The sequence below is a fragment of the Capricornis sumatraensis genome, chromosome 6, assembly GCF_032405125.1.
Source record: "Capricornis sumatraensis isolate serow.1 chromosome 6, serow.2, whole genome shotgun sequence".
NCBI classification, from domain to species: Eukaryota; Metazoa; Chordata; class Mammalia; order Artiodactyla; family Bovidae; genus Capricornis; species Capricornis sumatraensis.
In genome coordinates, this window is record NC_091074.1 from 110,383,005 (window position 1) to 110,407,653 (window position 24,649).

The window sequence follows — 24,649 nt, forward strand, 5'->3', positions numbered from 1 at the left end:
TATATAGTCCACGGAATTCTCCAGGCCAGAATACTGGAGTGGGTAGCTTTTCCCTTCTCCAGGGGATCTTCCCAACCCAGGGATCAAACCCAGGTCTCCTGCATTGCAGGCAGATTCTTTACCAGCTGAGCCACAAGGGAAGCCCAAGAATACTGGAGTGGGTAGCCAGCCTATCTCTTCTCCAGCAGATCTTTCCAACCCAGAGATCAAGCTGGGGTCTCCTGCATTGCAGGCAGATTCTTTACCAACTGAGTTATCAGGGAAGCCTTATATATGGTTGTGTGTATATGTCAATCCCAATTTCCTAATTTATCCTGCCCGTCCTTTCCCCCCAGTAACTATAAGTTTGTTTTTTATATCTGTAACTCCATTTCTGTTTTGTAAATAAGTTCATTTGTACCATTTTTTAGATTCCATGTATAAGCAACATTACATATTTGTTTTTCTCTGTCTGATTTACTTCACTCAGTATGACACTTTGAGTGATCTTCTTAAATATTTTTTTATTTCAATTTTTTTATTTTTTTAATCTTTTGGCTGCGCTGTGCAACGCATGGGATTTTAGCTCCCAGGGATCAAACCCATGTCCCCTACAACCACTGGGCTGCCCAGGAAATCCCTTGAGTGATCTTTTTAAAGCTCTGGTGAAGATGAAGACAGCAGCAGGTGACAGGCAGCTGTGAAAGCAGGGAGAAGATTTAGAAGTTATTGCAGGAGTCCAAGCAAGAAGTTGCTAGCTTGGATTAAGTTGCTAGTTGTAAAGGCAAAGGGGGTAGAAGTGGTTGGATTCATAATGTTTATTTCAGGAAGAAGCCAGCTTGTTAAGGAATAGAAACTGGTGGGAGAAGCAGAATTAATTACAATTACTTTACGGCTTGAGCAATCAGTGAATAGGAATGCCAATGACTGAGACAGAGAAGCCTGGGTGGAAAATGGATTTGTGGGGTAAAGACAAAGATCAGAAATCAAAAGTTCTATTGGTCTTGCTTATTAAATGTTCAAATAAGATATTGGAGACAGGTAGGTATATGGAGCTCAGAGGAGAGAATGTGACTGCTACTCCTAAGTCGCTTCAGTCGTGTCCAACACTTGTGCGACCCCATACACGGCAGCCCACGCGGCTCTCCTGTCCCTGGGATTCTCCAGACAAGAATACTGGAGTGGGCTGCCATTTTCTTCTCCTATGCATGAAAGTGAAAAGTGAAAGTGAAGTCGTGTCTGACTCCTAGCGATCCCGTGGACTGCAGCCTACCAGGCTCCTCCATCCATGGGACCTGCCCGGCAAGAGTACTGGAGTGGGTTGCCATTGCCTTCTCCAATGTGACTAGGACACATATTTGGGGACTGTCAAAATATAGGTATTGTTTGTAGCCATGAGACTGGTAGAGATCACAGAGGCAGAAAGGGTAGATAATGAAGTAAAAGGATGAGAAGGCAGAGGGCGGGGCCACATTAAAGTAGACGGAACTGGTGGAACAGCCTGGGAAAGAGCAGCCAGCGAGGCAGCAGGATCCAAAAGCCAAGAGAAAAGGTGTTTCAAGGAGGGGATGCCAAATGCTGTAGAGAAAATCAGATAAGAATAAAATGGGCCTGCGGATTTTGCAAGATAGAGACACTCCCAGTAAAGCATTGAGAACAAATGCCTCTGGACTGGAAACAGTTAAAGACAGAAGAGGAGGTAAGGATGTGGCGCCTCCACAACATTCTTGCAAGGAGTTTCACTGTAGAGGCTGAGAAAAGACAGAGCAGCTGCAAGGAATATGGCATCCAAAGATGTCTATCTCTGTTTTCATTTAAAAAGGAGACATGACAACCTGCCAGTGCAGTGGCGGGACTCACTCTTTACTGGGGGGACAGACGAGGCAAGAGGGGATGGCAGGATTAAGGGAAGGTGGGGGCAAGAGAGTTGGGATCGAGAGAGAAGATAAAATGTAGGTTCTGCCTGCAGGCAGCCCTGGGAGACTTTGGGAGTAGAAAGTCCTCACCTGATTACTTCTAAATTATCAGGGAAATAAGACACAAGAAACTAATACTCTGATAATTAGCTCAGAGTGTGTGTGTTGGGGGGCTGGAGGACACCATCACAGATTTGAGGCGAGATGAGAAAATGAGTGGAAAGTCATTTTCTAGGGTCCTAGAGTGAGACTGCCAGTCATTCTCCCCCGGAGGGTAGCCCACTCTTAAGGTACTTGTAACAGAATGACAAATATGTTACTGAGAAAGAAACAGTCAGAAGACAAATTCTTCTTAAGGATGAAATAGTTCAAATATCCAGAAGGAATGTAACCAACACCCATGGACACACTCTCCAGATTTATTCAATGCTATTTTGTTTCAGATATCTTTTTAAGAAATAAAACATTGCAGTTTAAGGGAAGTCCCTTGAGAACCTTTCTCCAATCTCATATCCTTCTTCCTCATTCTCTTAAAGTTCATCATATAATGATAAAAAGTAATAGTGTGGCTCTTTGTTTGAGCCTATACAGCTCTGCGGCGATTTCATTCGGCCAAGCGCTGTTATTCAAGATTTACCTGTTATCTGGGTTGTCAGGGAGATGACCACAGGAAGTTCAGAAGACAAAGCCTGGATGCTGACACTATAGTTGGTACCTGGCCTCAGGTCCAAACACGTCTCAGGAGTCTGACTGCTGGCAGTGATATTAAAGATCATTTCCTGGGCAAATCCTTTCTGATACCATCTCTGGCCCCAAATGTGGACCTGAAACAGAAAAGTTCGCCAGGTAAACTACCAGCTTGAAAGGTTGAATGCCTGGATACTTACTTTTTCTCATGAGCACTCTTGCTCTCCATTCTAAAGTTCCTCTAAAAAGTGAAATACATTATGTGATATCCCGGATGGGAGGAGGGTTTCGGAGAGGATGGATATATGTATATGAATGGCTGAGTCCCTTCGCTGTTCACCTGAAACTACCAGAACATTGTCAATAGGCTCTACCCCAATACAAAATAAAAAGTCTGAGAAAACAAATATGAAATACAAGTAGAGCTGTAATACTATAAATATTTGGGAAGTGCATAATTACAATATGATCAGTAAAATAAATATATTTTTAAATCAAAATGCACAACAGTCCCTGAAACTGACAAGTTTCTCCCTTTTTGTTCCCACACACACAATGGCACACGCCCGGTGGGAAAGCCTGTTGGCAAAACTGAGGAAGGAAGGCCAGAGAACAATCTCCTAGGAAAAAATTAAGAATCTGAACTAAGGCTTTTCCAGAGCAAGGTGTGCGTCAGGATACACCTAGCCGGTTTCTGGTAAGACCTGGGAAGGGTTTTTCTCCTCTCTCACCACCTTCTGACAGTCCCAGCATCTGGACCAATAGATCCACTTCTCTTCCTACTTAATTTCTTCTAGCAGCAGCTCATCCCATGGTCTGTACCTTTGTTACAAACATATTTAGCTTTAAAAGTTCCCCCTTGACTCGCTAGGCAACACATTCAGACCCTTATCAGAGGCACTGGTGCAGAGAGACACACACCATGAAAAGTCACTGGCTTCCTTTCATGGATACTGCCTGAACCTCGGCTCTGTATCAGACTATGTTACACAGAGAAACCCTCATGTCTTTCTCATCAATCCCCAAAGTCTCTGACTTCAAATATGCAGCAGAAATGCCCACTTTCTCTCTGCTTCTTTTTTTTTTAAGAATTGCATTCAGTTTTTATTCTATGGTTTTAATTTTTATTGGAGTATAGTTAATTTATAATGTGTTAGTTTCAGATGCACAGCGAAGTGAATCAGTTATGCATATACATATATCCACTTTTTTAAGATTCTTTTTCATATAGCTCATTAGAGAGTGTTGAGTAGAGTTCCCTGTGCTATACCCCAGGCTCTTACCAGTTATCTATTTCATATGTGGCAGCATGTATATGCCAGTCCCTGGGCCTCCCAGGCGGCACTAGAGGTAAAGAACCTGCCTGCCAATGCAGGAGACAGAAGAGATGTGGGTTCAACCCCTGGGTTGGGAAGACCCCCTGGAGGAGGGCATGGCAACCCAGTGCAGTATTCTTGCCTGGAGAATCCTGGAATGAATGACTTGCTTCTCTGCTACAAGTACCTCCCATGGACAGATGAGCCTGGTGGGCTATGGTCCACAGGGTCCCACAGAGTCAGACACGACTGCAGTGACTTAGCATGCATGCATGTCAGTCCCAATCTCCCAATTTATCCCTCCCTCTCTCATCCCCTACCTCTAGTTCATTTGTATCCTTTTTTCAAACTGGAGGATAATTGCTTTATGATGTTGTGTTGGTTTCTGCCATACAACAACGTGAATCAGCCGTAAGTATACACGTCCCCGCCCTCTTGAAGCTCTCTCCCACCACTCCACGCCATCTACCCATCTAGGCTGTCACAGAGCACTGGGTTGAGCCTTCTTTATTATACAGCAACTTCCCACTAGCTATCTATTTTATATATGCTAATGTGTATATTTCAATGCTGCTGTCTCAGTTCAGTCCACCCTCCCCCTCCCCTGCTAAATCTACAAGTCTGTTCTCCATGTCTGACAGGCACTGCTACCTGCAAACAGGCACTGCTACCTGCAAACAGGCATTGGTACCTGCAAATAGGCATTGCTACCTGCAAACAGGCATTGGCACCTGCAAACAGGCATTGGCACCTGCAAATAGGCATTAGTACATTTTTTTTTAGATTCCACATATAAATGATATCATATGATATCTGTCTTTCTCTGACCTATTCACTCAGTATGACAATCTTGGGATCCACCCATGCCGTTGCAAGCAGCATTAGTTTGCTTTTTTAATGGCTGAGTAATTGTCCTTCGTATGTGTGCACCACATCTTTATCTATTCCTCTGTTGATGGACATTTAGGCTGCTTCCATGCCCTGGCTACTGTAAATAGTGCTACAGTGAACATTGGGGTGCATGTATCTTTTTGAATTATGGTTTTCTCCGGGTATTTGCTCAGCAGTGGGATTCCTGGCTCATATGGTTTTTGCTTCTTATTGCAATTGTAACTATAAATCTTTCGTTGATTACGGAAGCTATCTAAGCGGTCTTTTTTTCTGTTTTTTTTGGTTTGTTGATATTTTTTTTAACCTCCCACACAAGACAAACACCTAAAAAAAGAATAAGTTTCAGTAACTTACTAAATACATCTCCTCTATATCAGCTGTCTTCATACTTCTCCATCTCAAGCAGGTTTCATTAAATATTGAAATGTTTCTGATGGTTTGTTGTACTGCAAGAGGAAAAGAATGAGAAATCAACTTACACCTTATACCAAAATATTACTTTCTAATTGAACAATCTTCCAAAGGTTAGCATTTACAAGAGGATGCCTTCTTCACTATTTCAATGTAGAAACTAGTGATAGCAGTCCAAGAAACTCTGCTTTTATATTCCTGTAAACTCAGTCCTGATGAAAGATTCACGACCAAAAGATACCCAATCAGAGGATCCTTCTTAAAAATTATTTAAGTCTATTCACTGCAAATTCCCTTAGTTTCCTAAGCTCAAACTCATTGTCCTTGCCTTGGACAAACCTCATTTAGACAAAAAAAGCACCAGTTTGAAATTCTGAGCTGAGAGCAACATTTCAGCAGAGAACTGAGAATTGCTCCCTGAGGAAATAAAAAAGGCCAGCTCGAACAGTCAGGCTTTTCATGATGGAAAGCGAGGAATGGTCCCTCTTGGTTTGGGCTTCCTCATCTTTTATTACCAAAGAACCATTTGTTGGTCTCTGCTCAATGTCATAGTAATCAATCCAAAAGATAGTTCAAATCTGGTACTGTGTAATATAGAGGCACATTCTTCAAGCTTTTAAAATAAAGACTATGAAAGTGTTAATCGATCAGTCATGTCTGTCCAATTCTCTGAGAATCCGTGGACTGTAGCCCACCAAGCTTCTCTGTTCATGGGATTCTCCCTGCAAGAAAACTGGAGTGGGTAGCCATTCCCATCTCCAGGGGATCTTCCTGACCCAGGGATCAGACCTGGGTCTCCTGCATTGCAGGCAGACTCCACTGCCTGAGCCGCCAGGGAAGCCCCAAATAAAGACTAGTTATTCAAAACTCAGAGGTTACTTCCTTCAAAGACGATCCCTGTCCCTAAACTGAAAATAATACATCAGACTTGCTAAGAAGTTTCATAGGAACACTGTGATGATTAATATGTGATAAAGACAACTCCCAAAGCACCTGAGAAAAAGAAAATCTCATGCAAGCCAACCCTATTGTGTAAGCCCCTCAACCAACAGGTTCCTTTGAAAGAAGCCAAGCCAAAGGATGTGACCCCTTTTTATGGATTGGGCAGCTTTGCCCGAAGAAAACCTGTTCCACAGGTCACAAGCTTTACTTCAAATGTTGTAAGACAAAGTAGGGAAGAAAGTATAGGTGATTCAGGATAAGGCAATCTCGCTACTAGGTATAGAAGATGGTTTTAGAGATAAACAATATTGGTTCTGTTCATACTGTTCATGGGGTTCTCAAGGCAAGAATACTGAACAACAGACTGGTTCGAAATAGGAAAAGGAGTACGTCAAGGCTGTATATTGTCACCCTGCTTATTTAACTTCTATGAAGGGTACATCATAAGAAACACTGGGCTGGAAGAAGCACAAGCTGGAATCAAGATTGCCAGGAGAAATATCAACAACCAGCCTGGTGGGCTACAGTCCATGGGGTCGCAAAGAGTCAGACACGACTAAGCGACTTGACTTCTTGACTTGATTTCACTCAGATATGCAGATGATACCACCCTTATGGCAGAAAGTGAAGAGGAACTAAAAAGCCTCTTGATGAAAGTGAAAGAGGAGAGTGAAAAAGTTGGCTTAAAGCTCAACATTCAGAAAACGAAGATCATGGCATCTGGTCCCATCACTTTATGGCAAATAGATGGGGAAACAGTGGAAACAGTGCCAGACTTTATTTGGGGGGCTCCAAAATCACTGCAGATGGTGACTGCAGCCATGAAATTAAAAGATGCTTACTCCTTGGAAGAAAAGTTATGACCAACCTAGACAGCATACTGAAAAGCAGAGACATTACTTTGACAACAAAGGTCCGTCTAGTCAAGGCTATGGTTTTTCCAGTGGTCATGTATGTATGTGAGAGTTGGACTGTGAAGAAGGCTGAGCACCGAAGAATTGATGCTTTTGAACTGTGGTATTGGAAAAGACTCTTGAGAGTCCCTTGGACTGCAAGGAGATCCAACTAGTCCATTCTAAAGGAGATCAGTCCTGGGTGTTCTCTGGAAGGACTGATGCTGAAGCTGAAAGTCCAATACTTTGGCCACCTCATGCGAAGAGTTGACTCATTGGAAAAGACTCTGATGCTGGGAGGGATTGGGGGCAGGAGAAGAAGGGGACGATAGAGGATGAGATGGCTGCATGGCATCACCAACTCGATGGACATGAGTTTGGGTGAACTCCAGGAGTTGGTGATGGACAGGGAGGCCTGGTGTGCTGCAATTCATGGCATTGCAAAGAATCAGACACGACTGAGTGACTAAACTGAACTGAGTAGTGATTCAAGGAAACTCACATTTTAATAGTATTTAAACAGTTCCAGATCATACAAAAAGGTAGCAAGTTTCCAATTCATTCAGTATGACTGGACAATCGACAATGCCCAAGCTATACAAAATGGCACAACCAGTAACTAAACACGCTATGCCAAACTGAGTTATAAATATAAATACAAAAATACAAAAGAAAATAATAGCAAATAGAAGTCAGCAATACATTCAAAGAACAGTATACTAGAAAAAAGAGAGATTTACTCCAGGAATACAGAGATGATCATTACTGGAAAAGATATTAATAGATCAAAAGAGAAAAACCATATGTCACTTTTATGATCATAATGGTTAATACATTTAATGGACATTCCTTTATAGAAATCTTCATAAACTAAGATTTAATTTGATAGAAACTTGCTGATTTAAATAGAAACCACCATACTTAGTGGTAAAACAATGAAGCAATTTCTAGTAAAGTTAAGAACAATCCAAGGATGTATGGCCTGACAGCTGCTATTTAGCCCTGTTGTTGCTGTTTAGCCCCTGAGTCATGTCCGACTGTTTTGCAACCTTGCCAGGCTCCTCTATACTCAGGAGATTCTAGACAATGGAGGCCTAGGCAATGAAAAGATGAGCTATAAATGCCAGAAAGAGGGGGGTCAAATTATGCAACTGCTAGTGAATCAAAAAGAATCAACTAAAAAACAAATAAACAATAGAAAAACAAATAATAGGAATTTGGCAAACTGCACGCAAAGGTGAGAACATAGAAAAACTAACAGTTTTCTACATATCTGCAAGAACAAGTATGATGGGCTGAATAACGGTCCCTCCAAAGATGTCCACATCCTAGTTCCTAGAATCTGTATCATATTACCTTAATGGCATAAAGACTTTGCAAATGTAATTACAGTGTGGAAGATTACCCTGGATTATTCAGATGGGCTCAATGCAGTGACAAGGGTTCTTAAAAGAAGGAGACAAGATCAGGGCGAGAGAGAAATTTAATGTTAAACTGAGGAGCTTTCAAGACTGAGGATGGGGCCACAAGCCAAGGAATATAGGCAGGCTCTAGAAACCAGAAAGGGCAAGGAAATGGATTCTCCCTTTGAGCCCCCAGGATGAACATAGGCCTGCTCACACAAGTAAACTGAAACCACAAATGAAACAGAAAAATTAAAAGATCTCTATTCACAAGAGAAGAAACCATGAACAAACTTCAAATACCTAGAAATAAATCTAACTAGAAATGGTTGGATCTCCTTGCAGTCCAAGGGACTCTCAAGAGTCTTAGGGATTAGGGGCAGGAGGAGAAGGGGATGACCCAGGATGAGATGGCTGGATGGCATCACTGACTCGATGGACGTGAGTCTGAGTGAACTCTGGGAGTTGGTGATGGACAGGGAGGCCTGGCATGCTGCGATTCATGGGGTCGCAAAGAGTCGGACACGACTGAGCGACTGAACTGAACTGAAGAAATGTCCAAGACTTACCTTGTGGCAGGAAAATCGAAATAATACTTTTCTTAAACAGACATGAGACTTTTCTTTTCTGATAAACAAGGAAAATAAGAAAACAATGAACAAGCTGGGGAAACAGCATAAATAAGCCTAAAAGAGGTAAGCAATCTTGATTATTCTTTAGCTGTTACTACAAACACTTGTAGCTAGATTTGTCCTTCACAAAGCTCAACAAAACTAATTACACTCTAATTCCATATAAACTCTACTCTGCACCTGGCATTCTTCTCTTGTAGCATGCTACATTTCAAAAAGGTCACAGGTCAATAACTTCAGAGACACCAGACCCGGTTGCTATAGCCATTTTGAAATTTTGCCCCTCCAAAAAGCAAAACATTCATTAGGATATAAAATTTTTCCCTATCTCCCAGAGAGCAGAGTACAGTTCTTGAAGCATTAGCCTACTGTGTTTCCCCTTTGCCTGGCAAAGAATAAATCTGCTTTTTGATTTTCTCCAAACTCTGTCTCCATATTTCTATTTGGCATCAGTTGGACAGGGAGTCAAGATTTTGGCAACAACATGAAGATTTTTTTTCTCTGAAGGACATGAACTGAACTGAACTGAACTGAAGGACATGAAAGAAAACAATAAAGAGAAAAATGCCACATCCTTGAATGAAAAGATAGGAAAGTGCAGATACCAATTCTCCACCAAGTAATCTACAAGTGGAATGTACTTCCAAAGGTGATTCCAATGGTCCTTCTTGGAATAAGTTTACTCATTCATTCACTGAATATTTAGAAAGTTCTCACTATGTGCCAGGCATTCTTTGGAGCAGGATAAAGGGGTAAGAAAACGAAGTCCCTGCACAGAATGGAATTCATTCTAGTGAGAAAGGCAGAAAATAAACAAGCGAAAAAAATAAATCTTAAAATATAATCTTGGGAATTCCATGGTGGTCCAGTGGCTAAGACTCTGTGTTCCCAAGGCAGGGGGCCTGGGTTCAATCCCTGGGAAGGGAACTGGATCCTGCATGCCACAAATAACTGTAATGTTACAGTAATGGTGGATCCACAATTCCTTCTGTTCACAGGAAACGACTCACTGGTTAAGTTTAGGTCCATGTTGGTCAGAGAGTGACTCTGTCTAGATTCCCTTCTCTCCATCCAAGGGGCTCACTGTTTGAACTAAAGGTAGGTTGAATCCCTGCTGACTCACTTGGAGGGGAAAAGGATCCCCAGTAGAAGCCAGCTCACGCTGAATCCTGTCCTGCCCCACTCTCTGATCCTTTGCTCTAGTAAGTATTATACATGCCCGGTCTCTCATTCAAATGGCCATTCACTGCTGCACTTTCAGTGGTCACTCTGCCTTCTCTCTCTCATTTCCCCACCCACAAGAAACCTAAAGCTGAAAAACCAGACCTGCAAGAATGACTCAGAGAAGAAAAATTTTGGCTCTTAGTTCATCAGATTCTTAGAAATTATGTTTCAGCTTTGTTAATGCAGGCAAGCAACTCTGGGGAAAATCAGTCATTACTTTCTCAGGGCTCCCAGAGTCCCCTGCAACTTCAAACTACACTTTATGCATTATATTACTATGTATGTATAATTATGCATGTGTGTATTATGAAACACCATGGCTCATTCATCTTTGTACACCTAGTGTCCAGGACAGTGGCGAGCATGGCATTCCCTACTGTTAAAATGTAAGCAGTCAGCAATATGAGGAAGTCTAAGCACCTGATATACTGGGAGTGTGAAAGTTGCTCAATCATGTCCGACTCTTTGCGATCCCATGCACTGTAGCCTGCCAGGCTCCTCTGTCCATGGGATTCTCCTGACAAATACTGGAGTGGGTAGCCATGCCCTCCTCCAGGGAATCTTCCCAACCCAGAGATGGAACCCAGGTCTCTGCATTGCAAGTGGATTCTTTACCAGCTGAGCTACCAGGGAAGCCCCTACCTGATATATTAACCGAATGGAATACAAGTACTCTGAATAAGACATGGTTCCTGCCCTTAATATGTATTTAATCGAGAAGAGAAGTTACCCACTATATCAATGTAACAAAAATATAAAGGAGTATATAATAAATGCCATAAGATAAATTTAAGTCACAGTTAATATTTGATAGATGCTTATTGCATATCACATATGCTGGTTTTCCATGTGCATTAACCCGTTTAGTCCCACAACAAATCCATAACCCTTATTCCCATAGTTAAGGCAGTTTAGCCACATGAGGTTAAATAACTTGCTTAAAGGCACAGAGATTGTAAACAGCAGATCTGAGATTTGAATTTAGATAACCTGACTCCAGAGTAACTGTGCCAAACTCCTCCCAATATTTCCTCCTGGAAAAGATTCAGAAAAAGGAACATGTACTTTCAGTACATGAAAGAAGGGAATGTAGGAACTGACGAAGAGGGGTGAGGTTTCCAGGTAGAAGAAAGGGCAGGAGAGCAGAGACAGGGAGACAGAAAGTTAGCACTTGAAGAGTTTATTACAGGGCTTCCCTGGTGGCTCAGCGGGGAAGAATCTACCGGCCAATGCAGGAGACACTGGTAGGATCCCTGATCCGGGAAGATCCCACTTGCCACAGAGCAACTGAGCCCGTGCACCAGAACTACTGAGCCTGTGCTCCGAAGCCCACCAACTCTAAAGCCCATGCTCCACGACAAGAGAAGCCTCTGCAATGAGAGGCCCGCGCCCTGCAAGGAAGAGAAGCCCCCGCTCGCTGCAACTAGAGAAGAGCCTGTGCAGCAGCAAAGACCCAGCACAACCAGAAATAAATGTTCAAAAAAAGAGTTCATTAAGATTAGCATTCCAGTTACTTCACTGATAATGCTGGCCCCTTAAATTCAAATCTCTCCATACATTCTCCAAAATATACTTCAGATCAACTGCAAAAGCAAACAGAACAACATAAAACCAATGCTGTCGTCACCACTGGAAGACAAGAGAAAACTGCAAACTTTAATCACCTTTTATGAAAAAACGAATAGCAAGGCCCAGCAAAACTATCTCTCAATTGCCCACACATCATTCTAGAGAGTGAGGGGGCACTAGAAGAAACCTGTGAAAGAGAAGAGGGAAGCAAAGGGCCCAATCATGAGGCAGAGTCACTCCCAGAAAGAGGAATTTCACCTTAAGGGTGAAAATACTGATAAAGAGACCTGGCATATCAGAGTACTAACTACAAGCAAAAGAAGAAAAATCTATGGGACTTCAAGTCAAACCAGTCAATCCTAAAGGAAATCAACCCTGAGTATTCACTGGAAGGACTGACGCTGAAGCTGAAGCTCCAATCATTTGGCCACCTGATACAAAGAGCTGACTCACTGGGAAAGACCCTGATGATGGGAAAGATTGAGGGCAAGAGAAGAAGGGAGCAACAGAGGATGGGATGGTTGGATGGCATCAGTGACTCAGTGGAGATGAATTTGAGCAAACTCTGGGAGATCGTGAAGGACAGGGAAACTTGGTGTGCTGCAGTTCATGGGGTCGCAAGGAGTCAGACACAACTTCGCAACTGAACAACGAGAAAGGTATTGCTTCTGGGAAAGCAGAGACTAAAAAGGAAGGAATAGGTATCCTTTGAAAACTATGTGGTGACAGGAAAAAGAAGTGCAGGGAGAGAGTAAGATCCGATTAAGTCAAAATGAAAGTTGCTCAGGCGACTCTTTGCAACCCCATGGACTATACAGTCCACAGAATTCTCCAGGCCAGTACACTAGAGTGGGTAGCCGTTCCCTTCTCCAGGGGATCTTCCCAACCCAGGGATCGAACCCAGGCCTCCCACATTGCAGGCAGATTCTTTATCAGCTGAGCCATAAGGGAAGCCCCTATAAGTCAAAAGAGAACCCAAAATAGAAGAATACAGATAAACTCCAACCACTTTTTTAAAGCAAAAGGAAGCATAAGAGAGCATACAGGAAATATGAGAGCAGAAATTAATGATGTAGAGCAGGAGTCAGGAAAGGTTTCTATAGAGGATCTAATAGTAAATATTTTAGGTTTTCTGGACCAGATGTTTCTGTTACAACTACTCAATCCTGGCTTTGTAGCACAAAAGCAACCAGACAATATGTAAATAAATGACTTGACTGTGTTCCAATAAAACTTTCTTATGAAATCAGATGACAGGCCAGATTTGGCCCACGGTCCATACTTTGCTAATCCCTGATGTGGAGTAGATCTAATTGTGGAAACAAACAGTAGATCTAATTAATAACAACAAAAAAAAAACTTCACTTTTTGAAAATACTTATCAAAATAGACAAACTGCTAACTAATCAGCTAGAAAATAAAAAGGAAAAAATCAAGTAAAAGGAGAAATAATCTTTGAAACAAAATAAAATTCAAAAAGTTACTTTTGCAGACCACCATGCAAATAAATTTTGAAAACAGATAAAATGGGTAATTCCTACTACAGTTTACCAACATGGACTCCATTGGACATTAAAAGCTGAAACATACCAATGTCCATAAAAAAAAGAAAAAATTAAGACCATCATCAAGGAACTAACACAGAAAATACCTAGGCCTAGACTGTTACCCAGAGGAATTCTACCAAACCATCCAAGAACAGGTAGTCCAAATGCTTCATAAATTGTAACGATGAAGGAAACTTTCCAAATTCTTTTTATGAAACAAAGAAGATATTAATGTCTAAACCTGATAAGGATAGTACAGAAGAAGAAAGAAAACTATAAATTCACATCACTTATGAATATTGGTGCAAAAATACTCAAAGAAACAGAATCTAATGCCATATTAAAAAAAACAATGTACTATGACAAAGTGGGATTTATTTCAGGAAAAGGGGAGAGAAAGAGAGAACAAGAGAGAGAAATTTGAAATTATATCAAATTTAAAAGTCACAAGGAAATGAAAAGAAAAAAGAACATCAAGTAGTCAGGTTTCCTTTGTACTGTATTAATGGATGGGGTAAACTAAGAAGTAAGTGGTCTTTTGTCTGATTTCAGCCAAGGAGAGAGCCTTGGAGCCTCTTTGTCTGTGCACATGATTCGAATATAGTGGCCCTGAAACGGAAGAATGAGACGAACCCATTGCATCTAGAGCCATTTAAAATCCATTTAGTGACAAGCTCCAGTTCCAAAGAACTTACTCATCTTTATTTATCCTCTGAGTATGGTTCTACCTAGCTGGATCTACAATGTCATTATCTTAAAAAGAACAACCATTTTCTCTCTCCATTTTTGGCATATTATAGATGACTGGCTATTCCACGCAAAATATATGCTGATTTTTGGCTTGGCCAATGGCAAGTATGAGTTTCTCAGGCTGATGGCTTATAAGAGAAGCAGGCTGACTTCAGACATACCTTTTCCACCCAGAAATGTTATTACAGTATTTATCATTTTGTGGGAAAATATCAGAAACCATGTTAAATTATTTGTGGTCTTTACTATCTTTTGTTTGGACTTCAATTCTGTGAACAGCAATCAGTTACAGGGGAAGGTTTATAAGGTCCCAAGAGATCTCAAATTATGCATGCTGTTAGAAAACCTGCTATCGTAAGCCACTTCATCAGTCAGGAATTCAACCAGGGAATAGAGGAAACGTGGCCTGTTCCTCTTTTTTAGATACTTTTTAAAATTTACCAACACTATTTTAGAAGTAACTAAATGCAAGCAATCCTCTTCTAAAGAGCACAGAAAAACCAGCATTCTCTTAGTCATAAATGATTTGGTTTTAAACCTCTAATTAGGAGCAGCCTAAACAGACAGTTGGTTTTTCAAGGTAAATATTGTCAAGAAAAAAATGGCAACAAATCAACTATCTGGAAAGCTCAGTTACTATTTTTACAGCCCTTCTATAACTCTATAAATAGGGCATCATTTTAGTTGTCCTTGATGTATATTTCAGTTGATCTTAGAAGGATATAACCATTATTCAAAGTTGAGAGTTCATTATTTTGTTGAAATTTTTCTTAAGACAAATTTGGTATCTAGTTACAACCACCATGAGATTTTCAGGCTAAAAGTATGTGATCACGTTGTAAGGACAGGAATTGAGATTCAACCATGGAGGGCAGATTTGTACATTTCCCTTAGCTTAGCTCCCTAGACTCGGCTTAACCCTATAATGGAGGCAGGCAGCTTCTTTTCCGGCACAGATCCTTGTAATTCAACTGGCAACACAGATCAACTGTTTCCTAGGGACAGATGAGACAGAATCATCTGAACACATGGGCCCCATCATTTATCGAGCAGCAATATTTAGGAAACATTTCCTGAAAAACATGGACTCCAGTTCATTCCTCCAAATAATCTAAACTAAGCTAATCGTACCCCTGAATCAAGTCAGATCAGCAGAGCACAGGCATTTCGGAGGCACCTTTCCCTGCCCACTCCACAGTGAATTGTGCTTTTCTAAGACACAATGAGCCATGTTGAGGGGCAATAAAGAAACAGCATCATAAAGTCCTCATAAAATGCTGCTCAAACACTGAATTACTTATGAAACGCCCCTCCCCCAATCAGAAATTTCTATATGTTGAAAATAACTTTACTTCTTTCCAAGAACACCATTTGTTGTAACCTTATAAGTCATGTAATGGCTTTCTTCCTGGCTGGATGGGTTGACAACTTAAACCTAAATGTGCAAGCCACTGATGAAAAAGTAAATAGATTATAAGGATATGAACTATTCTTAGCCTTATTCTGACATCCTTTTTAGGTCCCTGAGTTTGTTTTACATTCTTCTTTAGGTTACCTACTTATTTTATATACCCATGCAGGTCACTTAGCTTTCCTGGTGGCTCAGATGGTAAAGAATCTGCCTGCAATGCGGGAGACCCAGGTGCGATCCCTGGGTTGGGAAGATCTGCTGGAGGAGGAAATGGCAACCCACTCCAGTATTCTTGCCAGGTTAATCCCTCCGACAGAGGAGCCTGGCGGGCTACAGTCCACGGGGTCACAAAGAGCCGGACACGACAGAGCAACTAACACTTTCCCTATGATGTAGGTTACTTAAAGTCCTAGAAAAAAAAGATGGGCTATAAATAAAAACTTTTGTTTGAAAAATCTGTATTTAACATTAATGCAATAAATCACAAAGGAAAGATCAATCAATTGGACTGCATAGAAACCTAAAGCCTTTATACATCAAAGACATCATAAACAAATTTTAAAAAATGATAAAACAGGATAAGTATTTGACACAAATAATTTGACACCAATAATAAACTCTTACTCTATGAATAATAAACTCTTACTCTATCAATGAAAACACAGAATTGAACAGATAAATGTAATAACAATAGTAAAGAAATCAGTCAAGAAATTTGGATGTTGAAATATATGAATTTGGAGGAACTTAGAGTTACTTTCCTAAAATACACTCCTGGAACTGGAATGGACCTTTCCCAATCAACTCTCTAACATTACAGAGGTCATGTGTGTTAAAGCTTGCTACTTACTTGTCTCCTGATTTTTACAAAAGAAAGAACAGTTATGGCCTCTCTCCACTCACTACTCACTAATCCTCAAGGAATGAAGAGTAAATATGTAATCTGACAGGTAAGAAGAAGGCTACTATTCCTTCGGTCACATTTCCTAGGGGGGGAGTTCATATGTCATAGGTCACTGCCCAAAGAAGCAGATCCTTGCTGTCTGGGAACTGCCTAGACTCAGGCCCAAGGGACATGTGTATCTCGTCTCCGAGAAGTGAGTAACCTGTCTCTGCCCATTCCTTCTCCTCGGATCGTCAGCCTGAGACTGGGTGCATAAGCCAGGCAAGGGTCCCTGTGCAGACCCAACTACCCGAACTTCCAGGGGGAAAGACAGTAGGAAACCCCATTTTGCCACACATATCTTAGCCTCACTCTCCAGCGTCACTCTTACTAGAACTATGTTGGGGTAATTCCTGGGAACTTGCTCAGGCAAATAAAGTCAATACTTTACTTTCATGTGTCAGTCTGCAGAAGCGGGGTAGGTAAGACTCACGATCTTCCACCTGCAACAAGACAAGAGCCTCCACCAGGGGGCAAAGCACCCCCGGGAGAGATGGAGGCTCTTGGTCTCTGTACCTAGAACTGCAAGAATAGATCAAGCACTGAGACTTGCCTGGTGGTCCAGGGGTTAGGACTCCGTGCTCCCAGTGCAGGGGGCCTGGGGTCCATCCCTGACCAGGGAACTAGGGCCCACGCACCACAACTAAGACTTGGTGTAGCCACATTAAAAAATAATTAGATGAGGTATTGATAGATATTCAATTACCAGGAAAACTTCGCATATCAGGCAAAATGTGTGAGCTTCTTAGACATGAGCACTTTGAATTATTTTGACTACCACTATTTTTTTTTTTTTTTGGTCTTTCTCTTTATCGTGTCTTTTCTTCTAGGTAAAGGTTTTAATTTGCCCAGAAGTAGCTAAGTAGCTTGTGTGGTTAGAGCAGTGCTGCTCAAAACATGGACTGGCAGCATCAACAAGGCCTGGAAACTTACTAGAAATGAAATTTTGAGGTCTGCGCTCCAGGCCTGCTGAGTCAGAACCTCTAGGATGGAGTTCAGGAACCTATGCTTTAATAAGCTCTCCAGGTGATTCTTCTGTTAGCTAAAGTTTGTGAGCACAAAAAGATCACTAGTGGCAGATTTTGATGGATTTTAGAGAGCATCTGGGGGTGCCAGACATTAGCAGACAACAGGAGATTAGCTGCCTCAAATTCTGTCTCTCTTTATCTTGTTCAGAATGAAGAGATCTGAGAAAAGACTGAACCCATGGTTTGTCTACAGGCTCAAGAGTCACCCCAACACCACAGGCTCTCAAATTGCTCTGGATTGTTTTACAGAGCCCCAGACTGAGAGATCAAACCAGTTAATCCTAAAGCATCAGTCCTTCCAGTCCTACTTGTGGAAGGACTGATGCTGAAGCTGAAGCTCCAATGCTTTGGCCGCATGATGCAAAGAGCCAACTCACTAGAAAAGACCCTGAGCTGGGAAAGACTGAAGGCAGAAGAACAGGGTCATAGAGGATGAGATGGTTGAATGGCATCACCAATTCGATGGATATGAACTTGGGCAAACTCTGGGAGACAGTAAAGGAAAGGGAGGCCTCCAGACATGCAGCCTGGAGGACTGCATTGGACCCCTGGAGTCCATGGGGTCACGAGAAGTCGGACACGACTTCGCAACTGAACAACAACAACAGCCTGGGGATTCTAGACCAGGGATTCTTCCTGGTTGAAAAGGGGATAAAATCCAGTGGGATTATTACAAACTCAAGTGCTGAGAAAAAGTCATAAAAGGTATTGGACAGAACCCTTTCTTTCTAAAGATGAGATTTGCTCAAGCTCTGAAAAAGGAATGAAATCAGTTTACAGAAGAGGTTTTGATCTTGCAAATGGGACAATATTGGGAGAAAATGGAGTAAAGTGAAGGAGAAGAAGAAAATTTGAAATCATATTCAGTTCAGTTCAGTCGCTCAGTCGTGTCCGACTGCGATTGTGACCCCATGGACTGCACGAAGCACGCCAAGCTTCCCTGTCCATCACCAACTCCCGGAGCGTGCTCAAACTCATGTCCACCTAGTCAGTGATGCCATCCAACCATCTCATCCTCTGTCGTCTCCTTTTCCTCCTGCCCTCAATCTTTGCCAGCATCAGGGTCTTTTCCAATGAGTCAGTTCTTCCCATCAGGCGGCCAAAGTATTGGAGTTTCAGCTTCAGTATCAGTTCTTCCAATGAATATTCAAGACTGATTTCCTTTAGGATGGACTGGTTGGATCTCCTTGCAGTCCAAGGGTTTTCTCCAACACCACAGTTCAAAAGCATCAATTCGTCGGCACTCAGCTTTCTTTATAGTTTAACTCTCACATGACTACTGGAAAAACCATAGCTTTGACTAAACGGACCTTTGTCTGCAAAGTAATGTCTCTGTTTTCAATATGCTGTCTAGGTTGGTCATAGCTTTTCTTCCAAGGATCAAATGTCTTTTAATTTCATGGCTGCAGTCACCATCTGCAGTGATTTTGGAGCCCAAAAAATATAAAGTCTGTCACTGTTTCCATTGTTTCCCCATCTATTTGCCTTGAAGTGATGGGACCAGATGCCATGATCTTAGTTTTCTGAATGTTGAGTTTCAAGCCAACTTTTTCGCTCTCCTCTTTCACTTTCATCAAGAGGCTCTTTAGTTCTTCTTCACTTTTTGTCATAAGGGTGATGTCATCTGCATATCTGAGGTTATTGATATTTCTCCCAATAATCTTGATTCCAGCTTGTGCTTCATCCAACCCAGCATTTCATATGATGTACTCTGCATATAAATTAAATAAGCAGGGTGAAAATATACAGTCCTGTGGCCACTGCTGAATTTTCCAAATTTGCTGGCATATTGAGTGCAGCACTTTCACAGCATCATCTTTCAGGATTTGAAATAGCTCAACTGGAATTCCATCACCTCCACTAGCTTTGTTCATGGTGATGCTTCCTAAAGCCCACTTGACTTCACGTTTCAGAAGGTTTGGCTCTAGTCCAGTGATCACACCATCATGATTATCTGGGTCATGAAGTTCTTTTTTGTACAGTTCTTCTGTGTATTCTTGCCACCTCTTCTTAATATCTTCTGTTTCTGTTAGGTCCATATCATTTCTGTCCTTTATTGAGCCCATCTTTGCATGAAATGTTCCCTTGGTATCTCTAATTTTCTTGAAGAGATTTCTAGTCTTTCCCATTCTATTACTTTCCTCTATTTCTGTGCATTGATCACTGAGGAAGGCTTTCTTATCTCTCCTTGCTATTCTTTGGAACTCTGCATTCAGATGCTTATATCTCCTTTTCTCGTTTGCTTTTTGCTTCTATTCTATTCTCAGCTATTTGTAAGGCCTCCCCAAACAGCCATTTTGCCTTTTTGAATTTCTTCTTCTTGGGGATGGCTTTGATCACTGCCTCCTGTACAATGTTATTAGCCCAGCTAGAAAACTACGATAAGGAAAAGGAGATATATCCAAATGTAACCGCTCTAAAGAGACTAGAAAAGGTAGAAATACTCACTAGGTCAGGGAAATGGCTGAAAATCATCAAAGAGAAGAATAAAGGGGCTATTCTGGGGGAAAAACAAGATGATCCCCCAAAAGGTGGGATCAGAGTTAAGTATTATTCTATCAAGAAGGGTCCTCTGACAGGTGTAAATAGGTAACCCGTGTAAGCACTAACAGAGAGCTTTTCAATAACTGGAGTTGTGGTACTATGTAGCTACAGAAAATGTGACATATTTAATAAGAGAAAGATAGAAAGATCAGTGCAGGATTCTTCAGGCATCATTCAGTGAGATTCAAGGTGATATTGTTCTTACAGCTGAAACACCAGGTATGGCACAGACTATAAGGAAGTCTGCCCAGGAAATACACGGATTTAAAACTTGAAAAGAAGGAGCAGAAAAGCAGAGATGTAAGGAGGATTCAGGGTGCCTCCTTGATCAGGCCCAGGCTGAGGTCACAGACTGAACCGAACAGAAATAAATACCTCCCAACAAAAGGGAAGGTGGGAAGACTTTATCTGAACACTGACTGAAGCAAGGCATCATTCTTGCTCTATGAAAACCTCACAGGCAGAATCCCAAGTTACATGTTAGGAACACAAAAATTGAAGTACGAAAACAAAAAGCAAATACAGAGAAGGTAAGTAGTAATCTATAGCAAAAGGTATTAGCCAGGCCTGGGGAAGAAGAAGGAATAGAAACAGCTGGCATGGAAGGTTGAAAGCTTAGCACTCAGCTAGCCTGACGGAGCAGAATGGAACACGTAGGAGGCCCTGGACACTGGAGGATTATCCCTCGCAATGCAGTAAAGGAAAGGGTGGTAGGAAGGAGTGCTTCGGTTCCCATCAAAGAAACACGGGCAGATCAGGTCTTAGAAATTCAGTTCTAGGGAAAGGTGGGGTTTGGGTGAAAAACCACTAACCTAGGGGACTTCCTGCACCACATCAGACCAATGAAAGCACGAGTTCCAGAAACTCAACAGCAGCTCAAGGATCAGAGCAGGGTAATTTTCCAGGAAAGACAAAGGAAACCTCTTAACCAGGAAGCAGGACTCAGAAGCAAGGCATTCAATAATAGGAAGTCATTTGGATTAGGACAATTCTTGGGAGCTTTCTGGGGACAGAGAAATTCAGAGAAAGGAACAGGAAGTTGGGACTGTGTTGCAAGACAATATATTTCTTTCTTTCTTTCTAATGAACTATGAGTGTACTTTTCTCCCCTTTTGTCATGTACCCTCCTTTCTGTATATAGAAGTATAGTTAATTTACAATTTTGTGTTAGTTTCAAGTGTACAGCAAAGTGATTCAAATATACAATATATATATATATACACACACATATATGTACACACACATATATATACTTTTCAGATTCTTTTCCATTAAATGTTATTACAAGATATTGAATACAGTTCTCTGCGCTCTACAGTAGGTCCTTGTTGTTTCCCTACCTTATATATGTTGTTGCTGCTGTTGTTTAGTGGCTAAGTTGTGTCTGACTTTAGCGACCCTATGGACTGTAGCCTGCCAGGTTCCTCTGTCCATTGAATACTGCAGGGCCATTTCCTTCTCTAGGGGATCTTCCCAACCCAGAGACTGAATCCCAGTCTCCTGCATCTCCTGATTGGCAGGCAGACTCTTTACCTAGAATCAGGTAAAGATTCTAGGTAAAGGTTCTAGATTTACCTGAGCCGACAGGGAAGCCCTACCTTATATATAGCAGCGTGTATATGTTAATCCCAAATTCTTCATTTATCTCTGCCCCTTGCCCCCACTGGAGCTTCCCAGATGGCTCAGTGGTAAAGAAGCCACCTGCCAACGCAGGAAACGTGGGTTCAATCCCTGGGTCGGGAAGATCCCCTGGGGAAGGAAATGGCAACCCACTCCAGAATCCAATGGACAGAGAAGCCTGGCAGGCTACGGTCACTGTGGTTGCAAAAGAGTCATCATGGGTGCAAAAGAGTCGGGCCCGACTTAGCAACTAAACACCACCACCTGCCGCCTGCTATCCCTCTCTGGCAACCTTACTTTGTTTTCCATGTCAGAGGGTCTATTTCTTTTTAAGACAATGCATTTCACTTGAAGAGTTTCCTACTATAGATATGGATGCCCTGCTTACAGAGAAAGGAGGCTCTTTCACTACACAGATCAAGATCTTTAGCAATGGTGGAGGGTGGGAGAAACAGGGCCTGAAGGAGAAATGGAAATACAAGGTTCTAAATACATGGGATAGACAAGAAAGACCTGGAGCCACCATGGGCAAAATTCCAAAATGCTCAGAGAGAGCAGATTTCCTCCCCCGACAACAGATGAGCAGCCTAAGGTCAGACGGAATCCAAGGAACTTTATGAAAAGAGATTTCCCAAATTGAGTTGAAATTCACGGCGGGTGGACTTCTGATTACTTGGTGGCCTATAGAGGAGGACACATCATACGGCAGATTATACTCACTCTGGATAATCTGGGGTCCACCTTGCAAAGGAGGAGAGAACCACAGTCTCACTTTCTCACCCTGGCAGCACGACCCCCTCATTATACTCAAGCCAGAGACTGCATCTCCTACCCCTTTCTCCAACTCACTCTGCTGCAGCCATGCCGGCTTCCCTGATGTTCCCGGAACATGCCAAGGACATGCCTGTCACATGGTGTTCTCCTCACCTCCTTCAAACCTGTACTTAAATGTCTCTTTACAATAGAGGCCCTCCCTGACCATCAACTGCCACTCCCTTTGCCAAATTTTAGTCTTCATCTTACCACTTAGCCCCACCTAACATATGATATATTTCCTTACTTGTTTATCTGTCTCCTCTCCAACCTCCTGACTCCAACCCCGTGACAGCTGAGACTGTTTTATTGCTGCTGCACTGTCAGCTATAAGAACCTGCCTGACACACAATAGATAAGAAAGGAACGTTTATTCAATGAATGCATTTACACACCCATGGCACTTGAAGTTTCTGCTCATGCTGCAAGGCTGACAAAAGCAAAGGAGGTCTGGACTAACATGTGCTAGGTTCTAGGAGCAAAATTTTGCTTTTTTTTTTTTTGAGTACTAATATTTAGTGAAAAGCAGCACATGCACTGTTTAAAAATGAGGGCCCTGGAGCCAGACTGTGTTCAAATCCCACTTTTATCTCTCACGAGTTTTGTGATCTTGGGCAAGCTGCTTAACTTTCTCTGTGCCTCATGGTCCTTGTCTGTAAAAGGGGAATAATAGCAATGCCTTCCTCAGAAGGTTGGGTAGGTTCGGGTTGACTCAAGGATAGCACTTTGGACAATGGCTGTACATCTTCAGTGCTCAAAAAGCAAAGTTAGAGCTGCTACTGTGTATAAAATAGACAACTGATGCAAACCCATTGTGCAGCTCAGGGGACTCTGCTCAGTGCTCTGTGGTGTCCCAAACGGGAAGGAAATCCAAGAAAGAGGGGATCTATGACTACGTATAGCTGATTCACTTCACTATACAGTAAAAACTAACACAACGTTGTAAAGCAACTATATTCCAATAAAAACTAACCTAAACAAATGAGTAAATAAAGCTAGTACTGTCGTCATCATCATTATTATGTACTAGGAACTGTGTTAAACATTTTACTTTCATTATGTCACATAAGGAATCACGCAGAAGGTAACTGAGGCCCAGGAGCAAGACAAACAGATCTAATCCACCGAGTTTTTCTCACTGACATTCACACAACATAAAATTAACCACTTTAATGTATACAATTCAATGATATTTAGTACACTCACAGTGTTGTACAGCTGTCACTTAATTTTGCTTTTCAAAGTTCTGTAACTCTGGGACTCACGTTGAGACACTGAAAGGTGAAACTTGGGATAATTCAAGATTACTTCAACTTTGGAGGTACCTTAGTAATATAGGCTTTCCAGGTGGCTCAGTGATAAAGAATACGCCTGCCAAGGCAGGAGATCAACAGATGCAGTTTCAGTCCCTGGGTTGGGAAGATCCCCTGGAGGAGGAAATGGCAACCCGCGCCAGTATTCTTGTCTGGAGAATCCCATGGACAGCGAAGCCTGGCAGGGTACTGTTCATGGGGTCGCAAAGAGTCGGACACGACTGAGTGACTGAGCACCACCTCCACCAAGAAGTCACAAAAAAACAAGATTCCTAGGATGTAACAGCTAGAGCACACTCTCCATCACAAGCAGGCCACTCTGACAGAGACTTTGCAGAGAAAACACTGGGGAGGAAAGAACCTGGGACTCGAGTGCCTTTACACGTTAATTTACAAGGAGAAGTAGGTGTTAATTTCAGACTTATATTCCTCTGAGGATTGAACAGTTGGAGGAAATGTATATTCAAATTCTGGAAATGGATGTGGGGGCTAGGTTTATGCTGTGAGGAGATATGCATCGTGCAATGTCTGTTGATACCAAGCATAATCTGAGATGGAAAATAAAATAGTGAATTTTCATTCTCCTGTACTGCATGGGCCTCACTTGTGTCTATTATATTTCAGAGCCTTCCAAGTACGAAGACCAAAGTGTTCACTCTCGACCCGCAAAGATCAGTGGGTGAACAGGATAAAGGCCTCAGGAGCAAGACCTATCTTATTCTACTGTTTTCCTTCAAAGGGGGCAGCGTCTCTGCCTGGCTGTCCATAGGTTTGTCCCTTAAACCTTACTGATAAAAGAACAAAAGAAATTAATTGT

The 24,649-nt window shown here is 42.0% G+C and overlaps 1 protein-coding gene across 1 annotated transcript in view; it reads right to left on the reverse strand.

The window, feature by feature from the left end:
* Positions 1–24,649, reverse strand: part of SUSD1 (sushi domain containing 1) — a 109,369-nt gene that overhangs the window by 20,475 nt on the left and 64,245 nt on the right. The window contains exons 12-13 of the mRNA XM_068973655.1: positions 5,144–5,235; positions 2,533–2,719 (exon numbers count right to left, since the gene is read on the reverse strand). Of these exons, the coding sequence (XP_068829756.1) occupies positions 2,533–2,719; positions 5,144–5,235 (279 nt within the window). The remainder of the gene's footprint in view (positions 1–2,532; positions 2,720–5,143; positions 5,236–24,649) is intronic.